Source organism: Coptis chinensis, chromosome 1 (assembly GCF_015680905.1).
Source record: "Coptis chinensis isolate HL-2020 chromosome 1, ASM1568090v1, whole genome shotgun sequence".
Taxonomy (NCBI): Eukaryota; Viridiplantae; Streptophyta; class Magnoliopsida; order Ranunculales; family Ranunculaceae; genus Coptis; species Coptis chinensis.
In genome coordinates, this window is record NC_141456.1 from 33,858,272 (window position 1) to 33,880,950 (window position 22,679).

The following is a 22,679-nucleotide window of genomic DNA, read 5'->3' on the forward strand; positions in this document are numbered from 1 at the left end:
ATCTAACCTATAGTTTTTCAATGCATGTATGATATATCCATAAATGCATGAAATTATCAGTATTCCTCAATTCATTATTTTTTCAAAAGAATTTAAGCTAGGGACACAGAACTATGATACAAAGATCAACTTATTTACCATATAACTACCAACACTATTTACCGTTTTTTTTTTTTCCAACACATTGGGGACTTTTTGACTGAAATTGAAATGCCACTAACAGATTTCACTCTTAGCAACTCAACTTCGGTCCTTGCCGTCGATTTCAATTGTTCAATCTCAATGTCCAAAAAATAATACTAATCTCGATAAAGTTTTCTCACTCTAATCCAATCGTATTTTTGGGTCCCCTCAAAACTCCCGAGTAAATATTTCTTCATCGTTACTATCGAAAGTTTCCGTTAATTACGGCAACTTTCTCGTTTACAGCTGTAATGTTATAAAGTACAGCTGTAAACAGCTTGCATTGTAAATTGTAGGGTCTTAACTGTCATTTTATTATTTTTTTCTCTCACATCTTTGTTCTTCCCCTTTTGCCTTTTGGGTTTATACCTTTTCATTAAAAGTTGTTGTAGTTCATTAGTTCAGGGTTTTGACTGTCATTATTTGCTGTGGATTATTGGATTTTCAAGCTCTTCATAGACATCTCTCATTAGTAGGTAATTTCTTCTTTGTTGTTGTTATTATTATTATTATTATTATTATTGTTGTTGTTGTTTTTTTAATAGTTGCATGTTTGAAGTGAGGATATGTTTGCTTACTTGCTGCATTTCCTTAATAACTGTCAAATTGGGGGCATGGGAGAACTTGTTTTGGAACTGGTTCTGGTTATTAAGCTGAATTATTGATGATCAGTTAAGGGTGTTCACAATTTTAGCTATGTTTCTTGGTATATAAGTTCTGGAAATTGTCCACATTGTGTCACTTAAATCTTTTTTATAGTTGTTTGCCAAAAAATATCGGATTTCGGAAGAAAGTGGCACTTCTACCCCTACGCGCTACCGGTTTATAAGATTATCTGATTCTGTCTTCAATTGGATGGTTGTTTGTGTTGCAGGGTAAGATGAGCTTTACAGAAGTTGTAGATCTATGTAGTGATGATGATACTGGGGAGGCAGTAATGCAAGTTGTGAAAGAGGAGCCTCATCTGAACCCAAGTGTTGCACAAAGGAAAAAGAAGCGTAAAGTTGAGAATCAGACATCGACATTTCATAGTACATGGAAAGCGTCTCAAGCCAATGGAGGTTCAAATGCTTTAAATACTGTCCAAGCCGGTTCTGCAACCAATGGATCTGACTTTGCTTCAAATTTGCCTCCTGCACCCTTATGCCGTCAATTCTGGAAAGCTGGGACTTATAATGATGCACAGGCTTCCAAGGTGGCACTTCAAGGTACACCGCTATTTTATCATAGGATAAAGGTGTCTTATGGCCTGGTGGGTTGTTGATTGCATTTCATGTTCGTATTGTTACAGGTGGACATAATCATTTACGTGTTCATCCCAAGTTTCTTCACTCAAATGCTACTTCACACAAATGGGCCTTTGGTGGTAGGTAGAAATGCCTCCCAAGTTTCTTCTTCTTTGTTTAGTTTGTTGACTCTTTCAGTGCATTTCTGTTTTTGTAACCGTTTTGTTGGATCTCTTTGCAGCCATAGCAGAGTTGCTTGACAATGCACTTGATGAGGTAATTTTTTCTACAGATTGATGTTTCTGATGGTCTTTGTTCTTGCTTTATACTTTTGGTTCAGTTCAAATGAACCTAATGACTAAATTGCAACTGGGGTTCATTTCATTTTTCCATGCTGTGCTGCACCTAGTTGATCTAGTTTTACAATTGGTAGAAACTGTGTTTCTCACCAAAAAAATAATCCATGACATTTAGATTTTTTTTTATGTAATTGATTCTTCTTTCACCATTTCAGTACTGTTGCTATATGCCTATATGTGCTTATTGAATTCTATTCTGGATCATCAAAATTGTATAACAACAGATTTGCTCTGGATATGCATTATAGGTGCAAAATGGAGCTTCTTTTGTCATGGTTGATAAAACCATAAATCCAAGGGATGGGTGCCCAGCTCTAATTATTCAGGGTATTTCCCTAGTGATTCTTTGAGTTATGTTGGAATCTTTACATTATACTTTTACCACTAGATATGTTCCCATTATAATACTTGTGTATCTGAACTTGGTACTTGGCGATAAGAAGATGATGGAGGTGGAATGGACCCAGAATCAATGCGCCGTTGTATCAGCTTTGGTTTTTCAGATAAGAAATCAAAGTCTGCCATTGGACAATGTAAGAATGTTATACTTGTCCTTTTACATGTAGTTTTGCTCATACTTGCTTATTTTATATTTAATTGTGGGCTTGTAGCCTTTCAGATGGAAATGGCTTTAAGACAAGCACTATGAGACTTGGAGCAGATGCTATTGTTTTCAGCCGCCACACTTCTAACAGGTTTGATTGCTATCTTTGTTTAATTGAATCTTAGATCTTTTTTTTGCTTGGCTGTCTCCCATAAATCAAGAGGTGCATGACAATTTTTTGAGCATCTTCAAAAACCTCAGAACACTCAAGAAGTAGCATCAACAAACAACAACTGAACTCATCTATTTATATGGAAAATAAATCATGAAACCGCAGATTCCCAAGTGCGGTTCCCCTAGACCAATTGTACAGTGTTTCTATGGTTTCCTGTGCCCATTGACTTCTATCTTGTTTTGGTTATACAGATTTTTACTTGATAATCATATTACTTTTGTTAATATTGCTAACTTTTCTATTGTAGTTTTTAGTGTTAGCCAGTTCTCTTCTGGATGTTGTAATAAAAAATTCTTGAACAACTTCCCTAATTTTGCAAATGAGAACTGAAATCTGCCATGTATTTGAACTTTAATTTTGTATAGATGTTGAAGTTCTACTTCGCACATGTCTATTTCCGATTACGCTTCACTGATTTAGGTATTTTAATAACCTGTATTTCTCTGTTATCAGGACATTGACTCAAAGTGTTGGTCTCCTTTCTTACACATTTTTGAGGCAAACAGGACATGATAGAATAGTCGTACCGATTGTAAGTAGTTTCCCTATATTTTTGTTGATGTTTTTAAGTTTTTTGTTATTATGGTTAAGTATTAATGTATTTATCTCGACTAAAAAATGTAGACGGGCCGGTACAATAAGGGTGAGAGAGGGGATCGCCTAGGGAGTAAGCAAAGGAAAGAACAAATTGATACAAATATCCGTAAATGCATTTGTTTCTATATACAGTTTTTAGGGACCCTCTCTAACATGTGAAGTTTGTCTGGAAGTCAAAGAGAAGCTGGCCTTGTCAAAAATGTAACTTATAGTTGAATGATTTCTTATTCCCTCAAGTTTTATTTCAACTTATCAAAGGAATGGAGGAATGTAATGATTTTGAACCAATCTATCCCGTTCATTGTTGTGAACTTGGAAATCAAATCTCCCCAACTAGAATGTTTTTATTACACCTGTGTGTGCAGCTAAGTCACGAGGAGAAGCCTACATCAACACCCCACAAAAAAAAATGTGTCGACACGGATACGTGTGTAGACATGGATAAAAACATCAGATCAGTGCAAAATGTTCTTTAACACCACTAAAATCGGAGTGGAAAATTTAAATAAAAAATGCCTATTAGGTAATTAAAGCAAAGAAATATCCCAGAAATATAGTATTACTATTCTCTTTTGCCATAAAAATCTGTGGTAGAAAATTAGAAACTTTATTAAAAGGGACTCAAAGGTCAAATTTGCCAGCAATAACATTTTTCGTCTCCTAAGAAATTGCATGAATAATACTACATAAAAAAAATATAGGAAATGGGTTTTTTGTCATGGTTTTGCCAAGATGGTCAATAATTTTTCTATATAAAAAATACTACTATTGGTGTCCCCGTGTCGTTTCCCACAACTTGCTGTGTCAGACACTCCGTATTCGTGTCGGTGTCATAGAGTGACTAAAGTCAACCTAGTCAAACATGTGGTCAGTGTTTCACGGAGTGACTAAAGTCAACTTAGTCGACCTATTTAAACATGTGGTCAATGTCCCCTTTTGGTTTTAGTGAAAATTTTACTTAGACATATATAGGGAGGAATGAGTTCCCATTCTCCTCATCGTCTACGGACCATATGCAAGGAACTTCCCTGGTGGGATACCAGGACCAGCTCACGACGACACTGAAGGGTGCGTCATGGGTTCCCGATAACTCTAGGACAGGTCTAGGGACGTAGCTCAGTTGGAGCCTGACTACATGGGTCCGTTGGGTAGAGAGGTTTCTAAATACCATGTCCTAGCGCGCCGCGCTATGCCTTGTTGCTCGGTCGTGTGTCATCATCACATCCCTCGTTGCAATGAGGTATTGGCTTTCCAATCTCAAGATATGAGACAAGTGTGCTTAGTCTGCTCTCAGGTTTACCCGAGGATGGATTTGACTGTAGGTAAATGGGGTAACCTTCAGTCTTGGCTATCCATGAGAATACTTGAGCACCAATGCTTATCATGCTTGTATTGGTCGAGCTGCACGATCATGTGCGCCGCACGATCACCTCCCAGCACATGTGCTTCAGGGCGTGTAAGTGACAATCGGGTAGTGATACATGTGTCCGTGTCAATGTAACTTAGCTGTGCAATGCCTTGTAAATTTTGTTATATGCTTCATTTGTACCTATATTATTCTCAGAGTGAAGGTTTTTCCTTTGATAATTAGTTGTTTATTGTTCTTTCAGGATTTAATATGCATTAAAGTGATGTTCACTTTGTGGGTTGCAGGTTGATTATGAGTTTGAGGCATCAACTGGCAAATTAAAAAGCCTAAGCTCCTATAGCGCAGAGCATTTTTCATCTAATATGTCTATGCTCTTACAGTGGTCACCATATGGTACAGAATCTGAGTTGCTGAAGCAAGTAAGCATGCAAATCATTTTTGGTTATGGCTTTATTGTGTAAATTGACCAGAAGTATGAGTGTTGGAGTCAAGTTGTTGTTTTTAGTCCACCGTTTTAGTCAAGTGCCTCTTGAATGTATTGCTTAAGTTCATTGGAAATGGCTTCATCATTTAGACTGTTCAACATCCATCATGTTTTAGTTTCCTTTCAAGTCATATTCCTGGTCAAAGATCGGGAGAGACATTTCTTTTGGTAGTTTTTTTTTTGCTGTGATTCTTTCATGGGCAGCCTGTTGTAACTTTCTTGGTGTCGTTTAGTGTTTATGTGGTCTCCCTCTTGTTGGTTTTCTTCAGTTTTTTCATGCTTGCTTTGTAGTGTAGGATATCACATCCTGCTTATCTCTTATTAGTAGTCCATGTCTTACCTAAAGTAGAAAGAGAAAAAGAAAAGGAAAAAAAAGAGAAAGCATGTGCAAGAACATTCGCATTCCAAAAGGCACTTAATCCTGGAATTACATGTACACTTTTTGGAGGTGTTCCACCATGTGCCAAATTTGTCTGTGTGGATGAACTATAGGCATAGTCAAGCACTCATTGGCAAATTGACAAGCATTTGTATATATGTTTGAGTTGTCACTTAATTTGTCTACTTGTGTAGCAGTTACATTCTTCCAGTTCGAGCCTGTTGCACCATAGGATGTTATATATATATGCTGGGTGAGTGTGTGTGCTTCCAGGTTCCATTTACCAGTCTTTATACAATGTTTTATTCAGTCCCTCCCACCGCACCCTACAAGGTGAATTAAGGGATGACATTTTGTGGATGAAATGTTCCCACCATGGAGACGGTCTTCCACATGAGCTGATTGTTTGTGGAGTCGATCTCCATGGCATATAGAACACATCCACAAAAAATCAGCTCCTAATTCATTGTTTTTAAGGAGTTTTGTATTAAACATTGTATAAAAAGTGTTGTATAGGTTTTGTGTTAAACGGTGTCTGTGCGTGTGCATGTTTTCTATGGGGTTGGTGTGAACAGTTGGGTCGAGTTAGCATGATTGTCTTCGTCTGAACCATGAACATAGTTCTATGAAAAGATTAACGCACCAGAGAAGTTCATGGGATCTAGGAGAGAGTTAAGCTAGCAAAGTTGGTAAAACCTTTGGGTGATGATACCAGAGGTTTGGGGCTCGAACCCCGCCAGCATCAAAGAGTTGCTGATCTCATTTAAAACAGGCTTGCCAAAAAAAAGGCTAGAATCAATTTTGACTTTTCAGATTGTATTTCTCTTGATATTATTGATCTTCTCTTTCAACGGGAATTTCATCAGTATTACATTTCTGTATTAATGTTGCATTATGAGGCTTCATTTAAATCATACTGAATCTTGATGCAACTATTTTCTTTAAAATGTCTTATTTACTTTACTCTTGGATTCATTTGGCAGTTCGATAACATGGGACATCATGGCACCAAAGTTATTATTTACAATCTTTGGTTCAATGATGAAAGAAATTTAGAGCTTGATTTTGAATCTGACGCTGAGGTTAGCTATTCTCTAAAGCTTTTTTAACTCTCTCCCCCCCCCTCCTTCTCTATTGGAATATATAGTACTGATGATGATTTCTGAGTTGCTGGTTGTAGGATATTCTGATTACTGGAGCTCCTACAGTTGTTAAAACTTCTCACCAGGGAAAGATGATTACCCAACATCATATTGCTACCCGGTTCCCTTATTCCCTTCGTGTAGGTTCATTGTATAGTATTTGATAATCTCTACAGAAGTCCATTTCTTCTGCTAAACGTAGTTCTTATTGAATAACAGGTATACTCGGCCATTTTGTACCTAAAGGTACCAAAGCATTTCAGAATAATATTGCGCGGGAAAGTGGTTGAGCATCATAGTATTGCTAATGATCTCAAATTTCCCCAATGCATTTTGTACAAGCCTCAAATTGGTAAAGATCCAGAGGTTTGTGAATTGATATAGAATACTTGGTTTTTTGCTTGAATTGCAGTACGTTTCTTATATATCTGCTGAGGGTGGTATTTATCAACTTCAAAGCTATGCACTATTTTAATATAGTAATATTAACGTGGTTTGACTATTATCTACTGAGTTGACAGTGTTCACTCCACTGGATTCATGGTTCCTTGGGTTTGTCAATATGAAAAGGTTTTTTCAACTTTTTTCTATTTTTTTAGTGAACACATATGCCAGCCAATCAACCTAAAATTAAAAGAAATTGGTTTCTGTAGAGAATATTTTATTGGCTCATGGGTCCTTGCCAATAGTAAGCATATGGGGAAGTGGGAACCATAAGAACCTTCATAAATCATAGTAGAAATGTTTTGTCTGCATGAGATGGTTTTTTGATAATATAAGCCATTAAGCCTCATGCTCATGTCTTCAGTTAGTTACACTGCGTTTTTTTTTGGTTTTGCAGGCTGCAGTTATTACTACCATAGGGTTTTTGAAGGATGCTCCACATGTGAATATCCATGGATTTAGTGTCTACCACAAGAACCGCCTTATAATGGTAATTTCATGTACTTATGCACAATTACACACTTCAATGGGTCATTCTTAGGTTTTGAAAGAGAGTTTATTCAGAACTTTTCTTGCGAATACTCAAACTAACGCGACTTTAACAAGGTCAGGGGTATGACAATCAAATGAATTGAGAACTTAAACCCGACCTTGTTGAACATCAGGGGTAAGTTTTCAATTCATTCGATAGTCCCGTTATGAGTGTGTTGACTTTATTGTTCTCTTGATAGCTGTATCATGGACTTTTAGCGAGATTATTGGGAAGTTTTAAATAAAATGGAATAATGCTTTATGCTTGTGTAGTATAACGTGGAATATGAGAGGAGAAAAATTCCATTGCTTCCATCATGTTCCAGTGTCAGCTGGTGCCAGTGGTTTTTCCAGTTTGACAGTATATAATGCCTATGACTCTATGAGATTCTCACCGACTGTCCAGCATAATAGGAAGTCCTGGGGACTTACATTTACTCCCTTCTATAATTGCAATTGCATCTCAAACCTCTTTCGCTCTCTTTTCCAATTGTCCGTTCTCTGGCAAATAGATTTTTCCAACAGTTGACTCGTCCATGGTAGGTCTGGATATGCAAGGCCATACAACAAATCTGGATAAATCTCACAATTCCCTCTTTAAGCTCTTCTCTTACAAGACTTCCTTACCCGTAATCCAAACATATTCAAGTGGATAACTCTATTTCTAACTGTAGCAATTTGGTGGAGAAAGCTTAATGCATTTTCGTTCTCAATGTCAGTCTTGACAAAACATTTTTCATTTCCATCATATCTCCTCCTTTCTCGCCATTCTCTCAAACTTTAAAGAGATTTATTTTATTTAAGCTCTACAGGGACTTATTTATCCTCTTCTTCCTTGAAATCGAGCTCCCTAGTCATCTTAAGTAGTTCTTCTTTTCCTCAAGATAAACAATTTTATCTGCTATTGGTGCTAACTTTCTATTTTGGGAAGGTTTATTACTCTAGTTGTCTGAATTCTGACGTGGGCATTTTTTATCCACATATAAGCTCTTCAAATAACAAACAATGTCATAAATCTTTCTCCAGTTCTCTGAATTCTGACATGGGCAATTTTTTTTTCTCTCCATCTTTCCTTTGTTTAGTATGTGAGGATCCGTTGTCGGCCTTTTCTGTTGTTGAGACAGCAAATCCTTATGGATGTTCTCCTGCGTCAATAGTTAATGAATTTCACTTTCAGCAATATGCAGGATGAATCATGCGAGTCATTAATTAGTAAGAAGTAATGTGTCCCTATAATTGTCAGTTCAGACCAAATTTATCTCCCTTTTGATGTCGTGTAGATTTTCTTGTTTTATTGACATTGAAGAGCAGGGACATTTATCTCACTCTTTCTCCATAACTTCTTTGCAGCCATTTTGGCGTGTTGTGAGTCAGAGCAACAATAGGGGCAGGGGTGTAGCTGGTGAGGAAACTTTTTGCTTCTTTTTCCTGTTGCATATTTAAGGATTTGATTGACCATAAAACTTAAATCCATGTTTAAAATTCACTTTACTGAATATTCTAATAGTGTTTGTTAGGTGTACTGGAGGCCAATTTCATTGAACCTACTCATAATAAGCAAGATTTTGAGAAGACATCTCTTTTTCAAAAACTTGAAGCCCGTTTGAAGGACATGACGTTGGAATATTGGTAAGTTAAATAAAATCTTTTGAAGCACATTTATTGTGCTATGTGTTTGATCATGTAGCAGAAATCTTTCTCTAATCTTTGTGACACATTCAAGCGCACTTATTTTTTGTGACCCTTGAGGTCTATCTTTAATCTAGTAATCTTATGCTATTGTCGTTATTGTCATTCTCTTCTTGCCTGTTAGTCGAATTTCATTAAATACACAAAATATGGAACTGATCAAGTACATGCTTTACTTCTTACCTGATCAACTTTTCCTGTAATTCTGTAGGGATTATCACTGTGGATTAATTGGGTATCATCAACCTAAGAAGTCTCCCACAGCACGGACTCCTCCATCTAAAGCAGTCAGTGGACTGCAACCTGTAACAATGACTCCCAGTTCTCCGGCTCTTGATAGTTCAAGATTAGCTTCCGGAGGTAGATCGCTTAGAGATTCTCCCAGCGCGTTCTCTCTCTCGATCTTCTGGCGGAAGACCAGGGGAGGCTCTTGCAAACAATCAAACCAGCTCTGCACCAGGTAAATGTACAAATAGACAATACTGTGGGGAGAAACAAATTTATTTGTTTATTTATTCTATTCATAAAACACAAACAGGAGTAAATATGAAGAGGAAAAGACAAGGTAATGTGATCGAGAATGAGGGAGTGAAAAGACAAGCAGGACCAGGGGCAGATTGTGTCAGCGGTCAGAGGCATATTTGGGAAGTACAGGTACCATATGAGATTTCAGTTCACATTCTGAATTCACATCCCTTGATTGAACTCTACACAATGAGTAGTTCATGGGCTGATTTTTTGTTGAGATGATTTCCCCACCATAGAGATCATTCCACAAAAAAGTCAGCCCATTTAAAGATGTCTAAAACTGTTAAATGAATGTTAAATTTAAATACAACTTTGACAAGTGAGACATCTTCAAATGAGCTGATTTTTGTTAGGATCATCCCCATGGTTGGACGATCATCTTTTGTCTTTACCCAAAAGAAAGAAGATTGTCCCGACTTTGGATGCCGTAGTCTGACATACACATGCAAGGATGCACACATCCGAAGTGGCACCTCAAGTATGAGGATTCGTACCTAGGGTAGTAAGTAATAACTCACCCACTCTAGCTTGTTAATACACGAGAGGCTTCCTGGTTGCACCAACTGAATTGGAGTTTATGAATGGTCATATGGGCCTGTATCCAGAATGGATTCTTAAACATCATATCGTATTTGATCCACTTTGAAGTCTTAAAACATAGAGCAAATTATGACAATGCATTCTTTGGCTTGTTTCAGACTTCAGTAGTTTCTAAAATGGTTAGCAGTATTAGAAGATAGAGGGTGAACATCTTCTTCACGTTTGTTTCCCTCTCTTTCTGCAACCCCTCCTCTAAATGTATCAGGATGGTACACTCATAATATGTGGTCCTATGGGGTGCCAACGTAGTTCGCATATCCTAGAATCACATAGTTGCTCTTCCTACCACCTTTAGCTTAGCTGTATACTTGTCCTGTACGTTAGTAAAAGTTTTCCATTAAAAGAAAGGTGAAAGATGGTCTCTAGAGCGCCAAAATTGTTTTAGAGCTATTTATGTCCCAGAGACGCAAGGTAGTCTGGGGGGGGGCATTTTGAGAAAGGTACCTGTTTGTACACCTCATAGTATATGATCTTTGTCTGGACATTTTCTCAGCTTACATTGTTGTAAATGTTGGTGTTTTTCAGAGACCCTTTGGCAGCTCTAGTTTCTGTCAAAAAATTTAGTCTTAGACTACTACAAAACCTTATCTCATTAGAAATAGAGGAATGACAAATTTGATCTTTAAAATCATTAACTGTTTACATGATTCTTGGAGGAACTTAATTTGGATCCAGCTCATATGGTTTTGTGTCTAAAAATCAGTTTCTGTGTACATGCTTTTGGAAGACCTTAAATTTAGACAAATTTTGTGTATTACTTACTGTGTTTCTCTTACCTTTGGGGGAATTCTGTTGTGTCTTCTCTTTTATTAACTGATTTACTGAGAATTTTCTCTACTGATTCTTTCCATGTCTTGTTGATAGCCTGTGAATGGTACTGAGAACCAGTTGCTTGACGAGGAAGCTGAAAGCCTAATACAAGAAAACAGGAAGCTACAAGCACAGTAAGCACAGAACAGTATATTTGGCTTTAGAAAGCTTGTATTATGTTTCCTAAGTACAATTTTTGGCTGCATTGCATATAAATAATGTTTTCAGCAGCAAACTAAATAAAATCTGGACACCGGCCCTAAGAAGTGATTAACTGGCCCCACATGGAATATTGATGAACAGTTGAACACAGTAGTTTAAGTTTGTCTTTCAGATTGCCGTTTTTGAAAAATCTTAATTGCTTTCATGTTCTTCTATACAGGTGTTTGGAGTACGAGAAGAGGGAAGAGGAGCTTAATCTTAAGGTAATTTACCTGAAATAGACATAACTGAACTTGAGTAGCTTGTCACAGGGCTGTCTACTGCGTGTAAACCTGATGCAGCAGTCTCAGAGCGACATGTTTATTAATATGATAAATCAAGTGAAATTCTTAAGTGTGGCATGGGCTCTCCTTGTTATAGCCATTATGGTTTCCATTTGCCAGACTACTATCTGCATCATGAGAGTTGTGCTGTTTATGTGGAAGAGCACCCTAGGAGTTGGATTAGGGCCATACCCGAGTCTTTCTAATGAATACTAATATTTTGATTTTTTTTTTTTTTTTTTTTTTTGTAAATTAAAGGCTGTGGTGCAGTTTTCCTGTCCACATTCATAATGACTTGAGAAGATAAGAACTGAAGGACAATATGATGTATGGGAACACTGTGCACCATGGCCTTTTGGGGTTAGGAAATATAACTAATAAGATTATAAGAACACCTTTCTTGTGAGACAATGTTCTCATATGCACCGAAATCTACAACAGACAATGCTTACTTATCATTTTAATTCATTGATAGGTGGAACAGCTCAAAATTGAACTACTTGAGGTCCAGCACGAGTATGCAAGGCTGTTGTCTGAATCAAAAGCATTGGAAGACGCTGTGAAGAATGAGAAAATGTAAATTATACTCTTATCGGGTTCATATTTTACATCTGTAACATATCTTATGAAGTTTTGTTGGAAGCTTGTCTATAAAAAATGTCACCCTTTGAACGGGTACGTAGATAAAGGTCCCCCCTAGGCACTAGGAGGTAGTTAACAATCTGTTTGGGGATTCCACATTTTGCCTTACTGTAAGATTGTAAAGTGTAAATGAGAAAATAGACGGAGAAAGAAAAAAGCGATTAAGGAAAAAGAAGTTATACGTTAGTCATCTTTTGTATATTTTTGCTATATATAGCATCCACATGCAGTATATTTTTTGCTATACTTCTTGTTTCTGAACAGAGATGTCGGATTTGAAGTCATTTGAGCTGTCAATACTCATTTCCAGTTTCGTGTACATGTGTAATATGCGAAATCCCTGAATGTAATCAGAATGATGTTCCACACTACTAATTCAAAAGTTAAACCGGTTACTTGTAACCATCTTAGTTGTTAATCATTGCTATTTTACTTCAATCTCTTCGTCAACATAGGATTATCTGGTCTCATCACCTGTACACAGGCCTTCGTATTTAACGAGCGTCTCAGCTTCAGACCACTTCTTTCGTTTCTTTGTTAAGGCATAATGTTCGATTAACTCGAAAGTAGTTACTATGACTAGTATACTGTATGGCTGGGGAGTGAGCGGTCCGCATACCCCTTTCTGCCACCACTCACTCAATTAGTTGCCACTTGCCAGATTAGCCTGCAAATATCGGTTACTCCTTACAACAGTCCAGTTTACAGTCAGTTGGCAATTTGGCACTATCCAGAGGCCAGAGCTATGGTAATTACAACTCATATATTTACGTTGTGTTTGAATAAATAAATTGTTGTAAAATTGAAAAGGAAAGGATTTGATCATTGGAATTAGTACCAAAAAAGAAACTTCTTGGGGGCGGGGCTGTTATGTTATGTTCAAAACCTCTTACTTTTAGGGTGTTCATCGTCTTCATCCTCAACCTCTACTGTTTTGTTTGTATTGTATGGCACACTGTATCCTAAGCGGTTACTATTGAAAAAAGAAGAAAATAAAAAATGGGTGAACTTTGGTGTGATGACCGGAGACCATCCTCATCAAAACCACGGCTTAATTACGTGTAATTTGTTTCATTGCCTATCATTAGCTGTCAATGCATCGGTTTGGATGCTCCGAAACCAAACAATAATATAATTGGGTACTCGAAACTGAAACGAACTGATAATATTATATTTTATCTTAAATCAAATCAAATTGATAATATATGTTGCAAATCAAAACTAAATTGATTCGAACCGAACCGGAAAACTATAAAATCAATTAAATCTTAAATTAAATCGATTAATTTCAGCCACTACAATTGATAAAATTTATACAAAATTAATCATAAATATTACGAAAATACCATCTTATTAGTTCGGTAGAGAGCACACCAGAAATTAGGGGTGTAATACGGGATGGGCCGGGTCAATCGCAGGCCAAATAGTGGGTCAGGACGGGTCTAGAGGATACAAATCTAGTGATCCCCGATGGGGCAGGGCGGAACAGGTTGAAGTGTTATGTCTTAGTACCATTATCCGGCCTGTTGGGTCAGCTTACGGGGCGGGTTTTGGGCGGGTCATTCGAGTCGGGTGGAAATATCATTTTAACCCAATTTCACCTAAAAAAAACTTTCTAATTCTGCAAATAATATATTTTCAATTCACAACATAGAGAAAAAAATAGAATCAATCAATAAAAAATAAACAAAAATAAAAAAAACTTGAACTTGAACCCAAAACCATATATGTAAATTTGAAACTTTTTTCTCATGATTTATCATTTGTAAATTGATTATTTTTCATAGCATGATAAAATGAAGATGAGAGCGAGGATCTATGGTACTAAACAATAAAATATAAACTAAAATAAGAATTCGAAATTAATACAAGGATGAATGATTCATTTTCTCCAAAATTTGAAAGTTAAATTTGAACTTTTGATATTTGCCCAATGTTCAAACTTGAATATTTGAAATTGATGTTGAACTCATAAGTTTGTGCTTATATCTTTCAAATTCCTATAAAAGTTAAAATAAAATATAAACAAAATACAAAAATATTAGAGTTGAGTCTTGAAATTTTTTGTCAACGGAGTCGGTCAATGACTTTTGACACGGTCGGTGTCGGGTGGCTTTGACGGGTCGGGTTTGAACATAAAATCTACACCCATAGCCCAACCGCGTAAAAAACGGCGGGGTAGGGGTAGAGCCTGTTTTTGGGTCGGTGTGGATTTGGGTGGCGGGTGAAGACCGGGTACCCTACCGGATAATGAGTCAACGGTTTTTTTAAACCAAACCAATATCTGATAGGTACTCAAAATTAAACTCATTAGTCATTACCGAACTAAAACCGAATTACCAAAACCTAAACTGCTTTTGATTGGTTTGGTTCGGTTCGGTTATCGGACCCATTGACAGCCCTAGCCATTACACACCAAATTAGGACTAATAATAGGCGGTACTTAGCACATATATGATATATCAAAAAACAACTCGTGCTACATTTTAAGATTTTAACCTTATTAAGTACCTAAAAAAAAATAATATGAGTCCTATTACTAACGACCCTATATTGTGTTGGGCAGACAAAAAAAAAAACAATTATTACAAGTTTGTCATTGGTCTCAAAAAATCCAAAAAAAAAAAAACAATTATTACAAGTGTGTCATTGGTCCCAAAAAGTTGTTTTGTGTTGGGCACCTCCCAAACCAACGTGAATTTCCCCTTTTCAGCCCTTCTCTTCTATTTTTTTTTTCTTCTCTTCCACCATCCTAAATTTTAAACCATGAAAACTATATCCTAACACTAACATTAAACACTGTGGTTTGAATATGCATGTAATGCGATTGGGTGAATGAAAAATTCGAAAACCCCAAACTTAAACGAATTCTGGGTGGATTCGTTGTTAAAACCAAATGGTCTGGTCACATCGTCTGGACTGAGTCCAAAACGATGTGGTCATGTCGTTTGGGATTTGGACGTAGAAAAATCCCCAATGATATGGCCACACCGTTTGGACTAAGTCTCCAACGATATGGCCACACCGTTTGAACTAAGTCCCCAACGATATGACCACACCGTTTGGGATTTGAACTTTGAAAAAATATAAAGTTCTATTTTTTGGCCAATTGACCGGTGTGGGCACATCGTTTGGACTAAGTCCCAAACGATGTGGCCATATCGTTTTGAACTTAGTCCAGACGGTGTGACCAGACCGTTTGGTTTGCACAACGACGACCTAGCCGGGTTATTTAAAATTGGGGTTTTCGAATTCAACTTTTTGGGACCAATGACACACTTGTAATAATTGTTTTTTTTTTTTTTTTTTTACTTTTTGGAACTATCTCTACACTATATGATAGCCGGGTTTTCCGGAACTAACTCCCACCATCGAACAGGCAACCCCCCCCTCCCTTTTCAATTAGCCCCCTACTGTTTTTATTCCACACAATCAGAATCCATTGAAACCATACTACCTATCGATCTTGAAAGACCGGTTTGAAGACTGAACAAATGATGTGTAGCTCAGTTTGCATACTTGTAAATACCTATAATATAGGCTCGCATTTTAATATTGTTGTTGCCCCGCAACTTGCTACTCTATATTGTTGTTGCCCGCTGCCCAAAACCCTAATGTGTTTCACAACTTGTACCATTTGTTTTTGGTAACTAAGGCGTCACAATTTTAGCCGGCCCTAAGACCTCTCAAACCTTTATATAAGCCAACTTTCTAACGTATACTACACTCTCTCTCAAAGCCCTAATCTGTAGGGGCTGTAGCACCTCTATTCTTCATAGTCTCTATTGTTTCAGAGTAAGATTTTTTGTAGTGTTTCCTTTGTCTTATTTTTAGGTGGTGGATGCATGTTATGTATCTAAACACTTTGTTAGATCCTATAGAGTATAGAGTCTGTTTAAATTTGGTTACCTAGATAACACAGAGTTTTTATAACATATACCTCTAAAACTGCTGGAAGATTGCCAACTCCAATATTTAAACCATTTTTTTTTATCTTAATTACAAAAGTAGATCAACAAAAACACGCTCCGACCACAATATAGATCAAGTTTTGTCCAGTGATGATGTCTTATATCGTTACATATAGAGCATTTTGAGGTGAGTGTAATTTGCGTCCTTGAGAGCTACCTATCTGTAGATTTATTTGTGTTTATTGATATTTTACGTGCAAATGACTTCCATCCGCATGTGAAAACAAGGTGAACAAAGCGGCCATAGTTTTGCACAAATTAATACGCAAAAGAGCTTTTTTCCTATAAGAGCTCTTGCTGTCTTCTAACTGGTTTACGTGAAATTATCACATAAATCTTGTTAAGTTTGTCAGCGAACATTTTCTTACAATAAAGTTTTGTACCCAAAAAAAAGTCGTCTGGAGGCTGGACCAAATAAAGGAAGAATCACAAAGAAGGCTTTTTTTTTTTACAAGATTTTACTTGCCAATTAAAGGATGTTAGCAAGTTTATTCAAATCAAATTGAACCAGGGTCTGCGCCCAATTTTATTATGTCCATTTGACTTGAACAGAAACTGAGGGGGATTTCAGACACACACAAATTCTCATGATGAGGTTGTCATCTTGTTATACCTAACCTCTCCACCAATCCGTGATACACAATCCGTAAAATTTAATTGGTAACCCAGCATTGGCGTCAATAAGGCAGCTAAACGCATCATGTCTTTTGGACTTTTTGCATCTACTGATCTACACACCTTTTCACAAATTGTTACATCGGTCATGGGCTCTTGTGAGTATTGACACTACTTAAAGCCTTAAAGGGCATAAAGCTGAATATAAGGCAAGTTGAGTATTAAGTCTTGAAATAAAGTTTAAGCCCAAAGCTAAAAACAACCTCCAAGACTCAAGTGGCTCCACAACCTCATCCAGTCCTAGAGTCATTCTTGCTGGGCTTGTTTAAGGAATACCCTTGAGTAAATAAAAAGAGGCTATAACTCTTGGCACCATCCTTTTTATGGTCTAGGCCCAAGCCCAGGCCCGTGAAGAATGGGAATCACTGTGGAGAACGACAGGCCTAGGTGTGTATTGGTGAAGAACACCGGCAATTGTATCAACGATTCAACTGAGAAAAACTAAAACGAAGCGATAGATATAACTATATAAGAGCAAGTCCAATGGGATGCTATATGGGCTGCTAAATAGTCATATAACATCCCAAACACCAAAATGTCATTTTAATGGGATTGTTAAAAGGGTTTTAAATTTGGAAACTGTTATAAACCAAGCCAAATGACGCCAATGCTAAGTCCTTGTGAACGGGCTTTTATTCAAGCCCGATCAACAAGCCGAATGGAATGAGTGAATGACTAGAAAAGTGACTAACAAGTGGCATTGATACAGACTACGGACACAGATAGACTGATGCACAATCAAGTCAAAAATAATCCAGTCTCTGATTTCTATACAGTTAAATTAAGGACTAAAATCTGTTATGGTAGTTTTGACTTTTGACAGTTGTAAGGACAACACGAGAACTGAAGAAACCACAGCATTAAGCAAGAACACAGGTACAAAGAATATGAAGTAAAGTAGAAAGAAAAAACGGTGAGAAATCTGGCTACACCAATGCATTCTCCTTGACACTCATGTTCGTCCTCAGATATGTTTCAGTTGACAACTCTTCTCCTTGTGAATTAACCAGAGTCATGGAACTCATCTTCCAGTACTTAACATTTTTCTTCTTTTCATGAATGGTATTTTGTTCTGTTCCATCACTATCTGAGCTTGAAATTGAAACTTTTTGCCAAGTACTCCATATCCTCAACATTATATAAAGCATTATACAACATATCAATGTTGAAGTGAACACAATGGCTACTACTATCCCAGCAACTGCAGTTTCTGATAGAGGTTTTTTACTTGAACTGGTTAGTCTCGAACATGACACCAATGGTTGGCCACAAAGGTCTTTGTTACCCAAAAAGGAACTCAGAGGGAACTGTGAGATTGTTGAAGGAAGCTGGCCTTGGAGTAGATTATTTGACAAGTTAAGAACATGGAGGCTGGTTAGCTTTCCAAGTGATGGAGGGACTTCTCCTTGTAACTGGTTAAACGAAAGATTCAACCTCTCTAACTTAATAAGGTTTCCAAGTGATGAAGGGATCTCACCAGATAAATGGTTTCTACTGAGGTCTAGTATCACTTGTAAATCTGTGAGCATTCCTAGCTCAGTCGAGATCACACCCGTAAAGGAATTTTCAGAAAGTCTCAGTTCATAGAGCTTCTTACACTGCTGAAGTGTGGAAGGTAGTGATCCAGAAAGGTTGTTCTTCCGCAGATTAAGCACATTCAGAAAGGTAAGTTTTCCAATCTCCAATGGAATTTCACCTGAGAGTGTGTTACTATATAGTGAAAGCTTTAGTAAGCTTGAACAGCTTCCAAGTTCTGAAGGTACTGTTCCATTGAAGAAATTAGACGACATGTCTAGTTCTCCAAGAGCTTTCAAGCTTCCTAACCATGATGGTATGGTGCCTGTAAACTGATTGTCGTTGAGAAGGAGATGCTCCAATTGCTTACAGTTTAATAATTGTGGCGTCACTTCGCCTGTGAGGTTGTTCGATGATAAATCAAGGAAATTGAGCAAATTAAGTTGGCCAAACTCGGATGGGATATTCCCAGTGAAATGGTTGTGACCAAGACGAAGACGGGTCATATTTCTTGACGCTGCGAGTTTAACAGGGATGGGACCAGAGAAACTATTATTTGTCAAGTCCATTTTGATCAGAGTGCTCGAACCACAGAGAGGAAGAATACTTCCACCGAATCTGTTATGAGAAAAATTGACAATTGTGAGATTTTTTAGAAGGAAAAGAGATTCGGGGAGTAGACCTTCGAGAGAATTGTTATAGAGAGTAACAATGCTCAGCTCAGAAAGGAATCTGAAAGTTGGTGGCAATGTTCCTGAAAGTTTGTTATCCGCCAAAGCCAAGGCTTGAAGATTCTTGCAGTAACCCAAGCTTGGTGGGATTGGGCCGGACAAGTCGTTCTGCCTTAGTTGAAGCACAACTAAGTTCTTAAGCCTCCCAATTGTGGCGGGAATGGGACCTGAGAAATGATTTCCAAAGAAGTCGACCTCGGTTAAGCTTGAACAATTCATTAGCTCCATTGGTATGGTTCCTGACATTTGATTTTCATAAAGAAAGAACTGACTTAGTTGCCACAGTTTTCCAATTTCCGTGGGAATGCTACCTGTGAGGCTGTTGTGGAACAGAGATAGAGATTCCAAATTGCTCATATTTCCAATCTCATGAGGTATAGACCCAGTGAAGCTGTTATTATTGAGCAGAAGGTCTGTGAGGTTCCCCAGGCTGTCTAGACCAGATGGTATCTCTCCGCCGAGGGCATTGTCAGAAAGGTCTAGTTGTTTTAGTGAAGAACAATTCATAAGCTCTGGTGGAATCCTGCCTGAGAGCTTGTTTCTTGCAAGAAATAGCTTATGCAAGTTTGAATTAGGGACGCAAATATTACTCGGGATTTCTCCTGATAGAAAGTTATCAGAGAGAACTAGAGCCTCAATATTCTTGAGTTGTGCATTGAAGATGTTGATAGGTCCTGACAGATTGTTCCTTGATAAGTCGAGGGTGTTCAGCTGACTCAGTCGATTCAGCTCGAAAGGTATCTGACCACTCAATCTATTTCCAACTAAACTCAAGTACTTCAAATTGAACAGGCCACCAAGCTCAACTGGTATCAATCCAGAGAGACTGTTATTGGACAAGTTCAAAATCTCGAGTGTCTCGAGCTTTCCCATCGACATGGGAATTTCTCCTTCGAGCATATTGTTTTCAGCTGAGAAGAATTGAAGTTCTCCACAGGCACCAACATCTTGTGGTATGAGACCACTGAGGCTGTTTTCCTGCAAATTCAGAGATTTCAGATGCTTCAGTTTGCCAACTTCCATTGGAATGCTTCCATTTAATTGGCAATAACCAAGACCCAGTACTCTCAATTCGCTCAAATTACCAATACCAGGTGTAATTTCACCGGTTAACATGTTATCTCCTATTCTAAGAACTTGCAAGTTCTTCAAAAGACCGATCTCAGCAGGAATCTTACCAGATATGAAATTTGAATACAGATGTAGTTCCTTCAGGTTTTCTAGCTGCCCGAGCTCAGGAGGAATAGTGCCGATAAGAAAATTTGATGACAAGTCGAGCGTTTGGAGCGAAATAATGTGTGAGACTTCAGGAGAGATAGAGCCAGCTAGTCCTGATCCAGACAGGTTCAGGCTAACAACTTGAGTAAAATTCGCAGAACATTTTAGTCCATTCCAGCTGCATATATTGGCCCCTGGAGACCAACTATCAAGTACTCCTTCAGTATCAACGAACTTCGATTTGATTCTCAGAAACCAGTAAGTATCCGCAGAAGTATGACTGTATGTAACAGTAAGAACAACATATAGTACTGATAGAAACATCAAAAACGGTTGTGTTCTTACTCCCCACATTTTAGAATATAAATTTAAGAGAAGTCTATGAGCTTAATTATTATCATAAAACCAATGTCAAACTCGAGAGAAACAACAAGCAGAAGAAGCTAGGATTCGACACGTTTGTAAAGAGTAGGAAAGAAAGGAATGAATAAGAATTTGAATATAATGAAGAAGAACACAAGGTTTAAATTCTTAGGTGATGGAAGCATGCAGTTTATATAGTTATGCAGTGGCCTTGCTTGTTCGCTTGGGAAAGGGAGTTAGAATTGAAACAAAAAAGTAATTGACCTTTTACCAAAATAAATAGTTATAATAGTTTTTCACATTAGACTATATAATTTGAGAAAACATATTAGGTAACTATAGATAGTTTTTCCTTTTCTTTTTCAAGGTTTTGGATTGTGAAACGGGAAGATCTATGGAGATAAGGTGGTGTAATGGGCATGGATGAAACTACGACAGATTAAAAAGTAGGGAAGGGCCACAGGCCACTTGTGCAGTTGTGCTCATCAGAGGTAATTCAAGAAGTAGTCTTTCTTCTAGTGCTAAGGTTGAGATTGGATGAATCACTCTTTTTCTCTCTGTGTGGAATTAAGATAGTGATGTTTTAAGTTTGTGTGTATGTACATGTATCTTTTCTTTCTCATTCTTCCCTTTTTATCAATTTTCTGTATAAAGATTATCAAAGCCTATTCCAGAAGTTGAAGTAGCTAGGATTTGACTCTTAACAGATTTGCACAGATTTGCCAATTTCAACTAATTGGTTAAAAATCCATTAGCAGTTTTTTGAAGAAATATATACCTCACACCATAGTGCCATACACAACTACTTCATCAACATTCTTTAATCAAATTCAAAAACGATCAAACGGTAGCAACAAGTGTGGCAAACCAGAAAATGTAAATATAATTTCGTTTTTCTTGATATTCATGGCTGAGACCACAGATCAATTTTGTTGGCTTTTGGTGAACCTAGGAGCATAATGTACTTTCGGATTAGCTTTAAAATTAGATTTATTAAATCATCAAATTTACTATTCCATTGGAATGTTTAGAATGAAATAAGGCCAAGTATTAAGATCAAATATCTTTACCTCAACCAAAACTCACCTAATACCAAATTAAAAATAGGAAGAAAACAGAAGAACAGATCCACCACATTTGATAACATTCACAACGGAGTCCAGCTTCATGAATCATATTGAAACCAGACGAACCCACATGGACTTTGGTGTTTAAAGACAAGAGATGCTTAATAACTAACCACATAAGCTTCTAAATAATTTTATCATTGAGAGAAGGGGGGCGGGGGTCGGCATCATAGTTTCTATTCTATAGGAATAGAAAGAGTGATTCCTGCATCCAAATATGTGGAGACAAAGTGGCTCATTTCACAAGTGGATTTTCTTTGATATTAACATGTTTTTTGTTTAGCTGTCAGTGTACACTTTATTTCTTTAACCTTTCCATAGTATTTTTGGGCTACAAGCAAAGGGGACAACTGTATATGAAAATCCAACTAAGAATGTTATGCCATCAATATCTTAATCCAAAGGGAGCACGACATTTCTTACCCGGACCGATGTTGTTAGTTTGACACCCAACTGCTGCTTTTCATCGTTTGCATCTTTCTTTCTGATGAATGTGCATACGATGGTTAAGTATCGGTGCCAAACATATGAGAGTACTACATGCCTGATTATGGATACAAATACATTCCTAATTCCTTTCCTGTAAAGCTGTAACACCAAGAGAGCTTTTTGCTAATATGATTAACAGCGAATGTGAGGTTGTTTTGGGCAGATCCCTAGTGTATTTGGCTTTTGTTTCTTTCCCCTGAGCTACGGGCATAAGTGATTTAGAGTTACGCCCTGATACTTAACTGAATTCAGTCGCCATGATAAATCTGTTTTCGATCTGGTTGTCATTTTGTTGTATAATTAGTTTCTTTGAGTACTAATAGTATTGGTGGTTCACATTTTT

The 22,679-nt window shown here is 37.3% G+C and overlaps 2 protein-coding genes and 1 long non-coding RNA gene across 3 annotated transcripts; 2 read left to right on the top strand and 1 right to left on the bottom strand.

Moving 5' to 3' along the window:
- Nucleotides 1–384: 384 nt before the first annotated feature.
- DMS11 (Histidine kinase-, DNA gyrase B-, and HSP90-like ATPase family protein) lies at nt 385–12,531 on the top strand. Its single transcript, XM_086571601.1, has 20 exons — nt 385–659; nt 1,058–1,391; nt 1,475–1,549; nt 1,651–1,685; nt 2,017–2,095; nt 2,212–2,301; nt 2,388–2,463; nt 3,001–3,079; nt 4,798–4,932; nt 6,360–6,458; nt 6,557–6,658; nt 6,738–6,884; nt 7,360–7,452; nt 8,844–8,895; nt 9,011–9,122; nt 9,394–9,642; nt 9,728–9,836; nt 11,175–11,254; nt 11,503–11,545; nt 12,081–12,531. The coding sequence occupies exons 2-20, from the start codon at nt 1,064–1,066 to the stop codon at nt 12,183–12,185; spliced, it is 2,088 nt and encodes a 695-aa protein (XP_086427727.1). The 5' UTR covers nt 385–659; nt 1,058–1,063; the 3' UTR covers nt 12,186–12,531.
- A 3,385-nt stretch (nt 12,532–15,916) lies between these two features.
- On the top strand, nt 15,917–16,965 carry LOC147523593 (uncharacterized). The gene is made up of 2 exons (XR_015216433.1): nt 15,917–16,042; nt 16,256–16,965. It is a non-coding gene; the product is annotated as an uncharacterized LOC147523593 (long non-coding RNA).
- A 674-nt stretch (nt 16,966–17,639) lies between these two features.
- Nucleotides 17,640–21,503, bottom strand: LOC147523594 (uncharacterized). The gene has a single exon (XM_086599160.1). It carries the CDS (start codon nt 20,709–20,711, stop codon nt 17,820–17,822), a length of 2,892 nt encoding a protein of 963 aa, XP_086455286.1. The 5' UTR covers nt 20,712–21,503; the 3' UTR covers nt 17,640–17,819.
- Nucleotides 21,504–22,679: the final 1,176 nt, after the last annotated feature.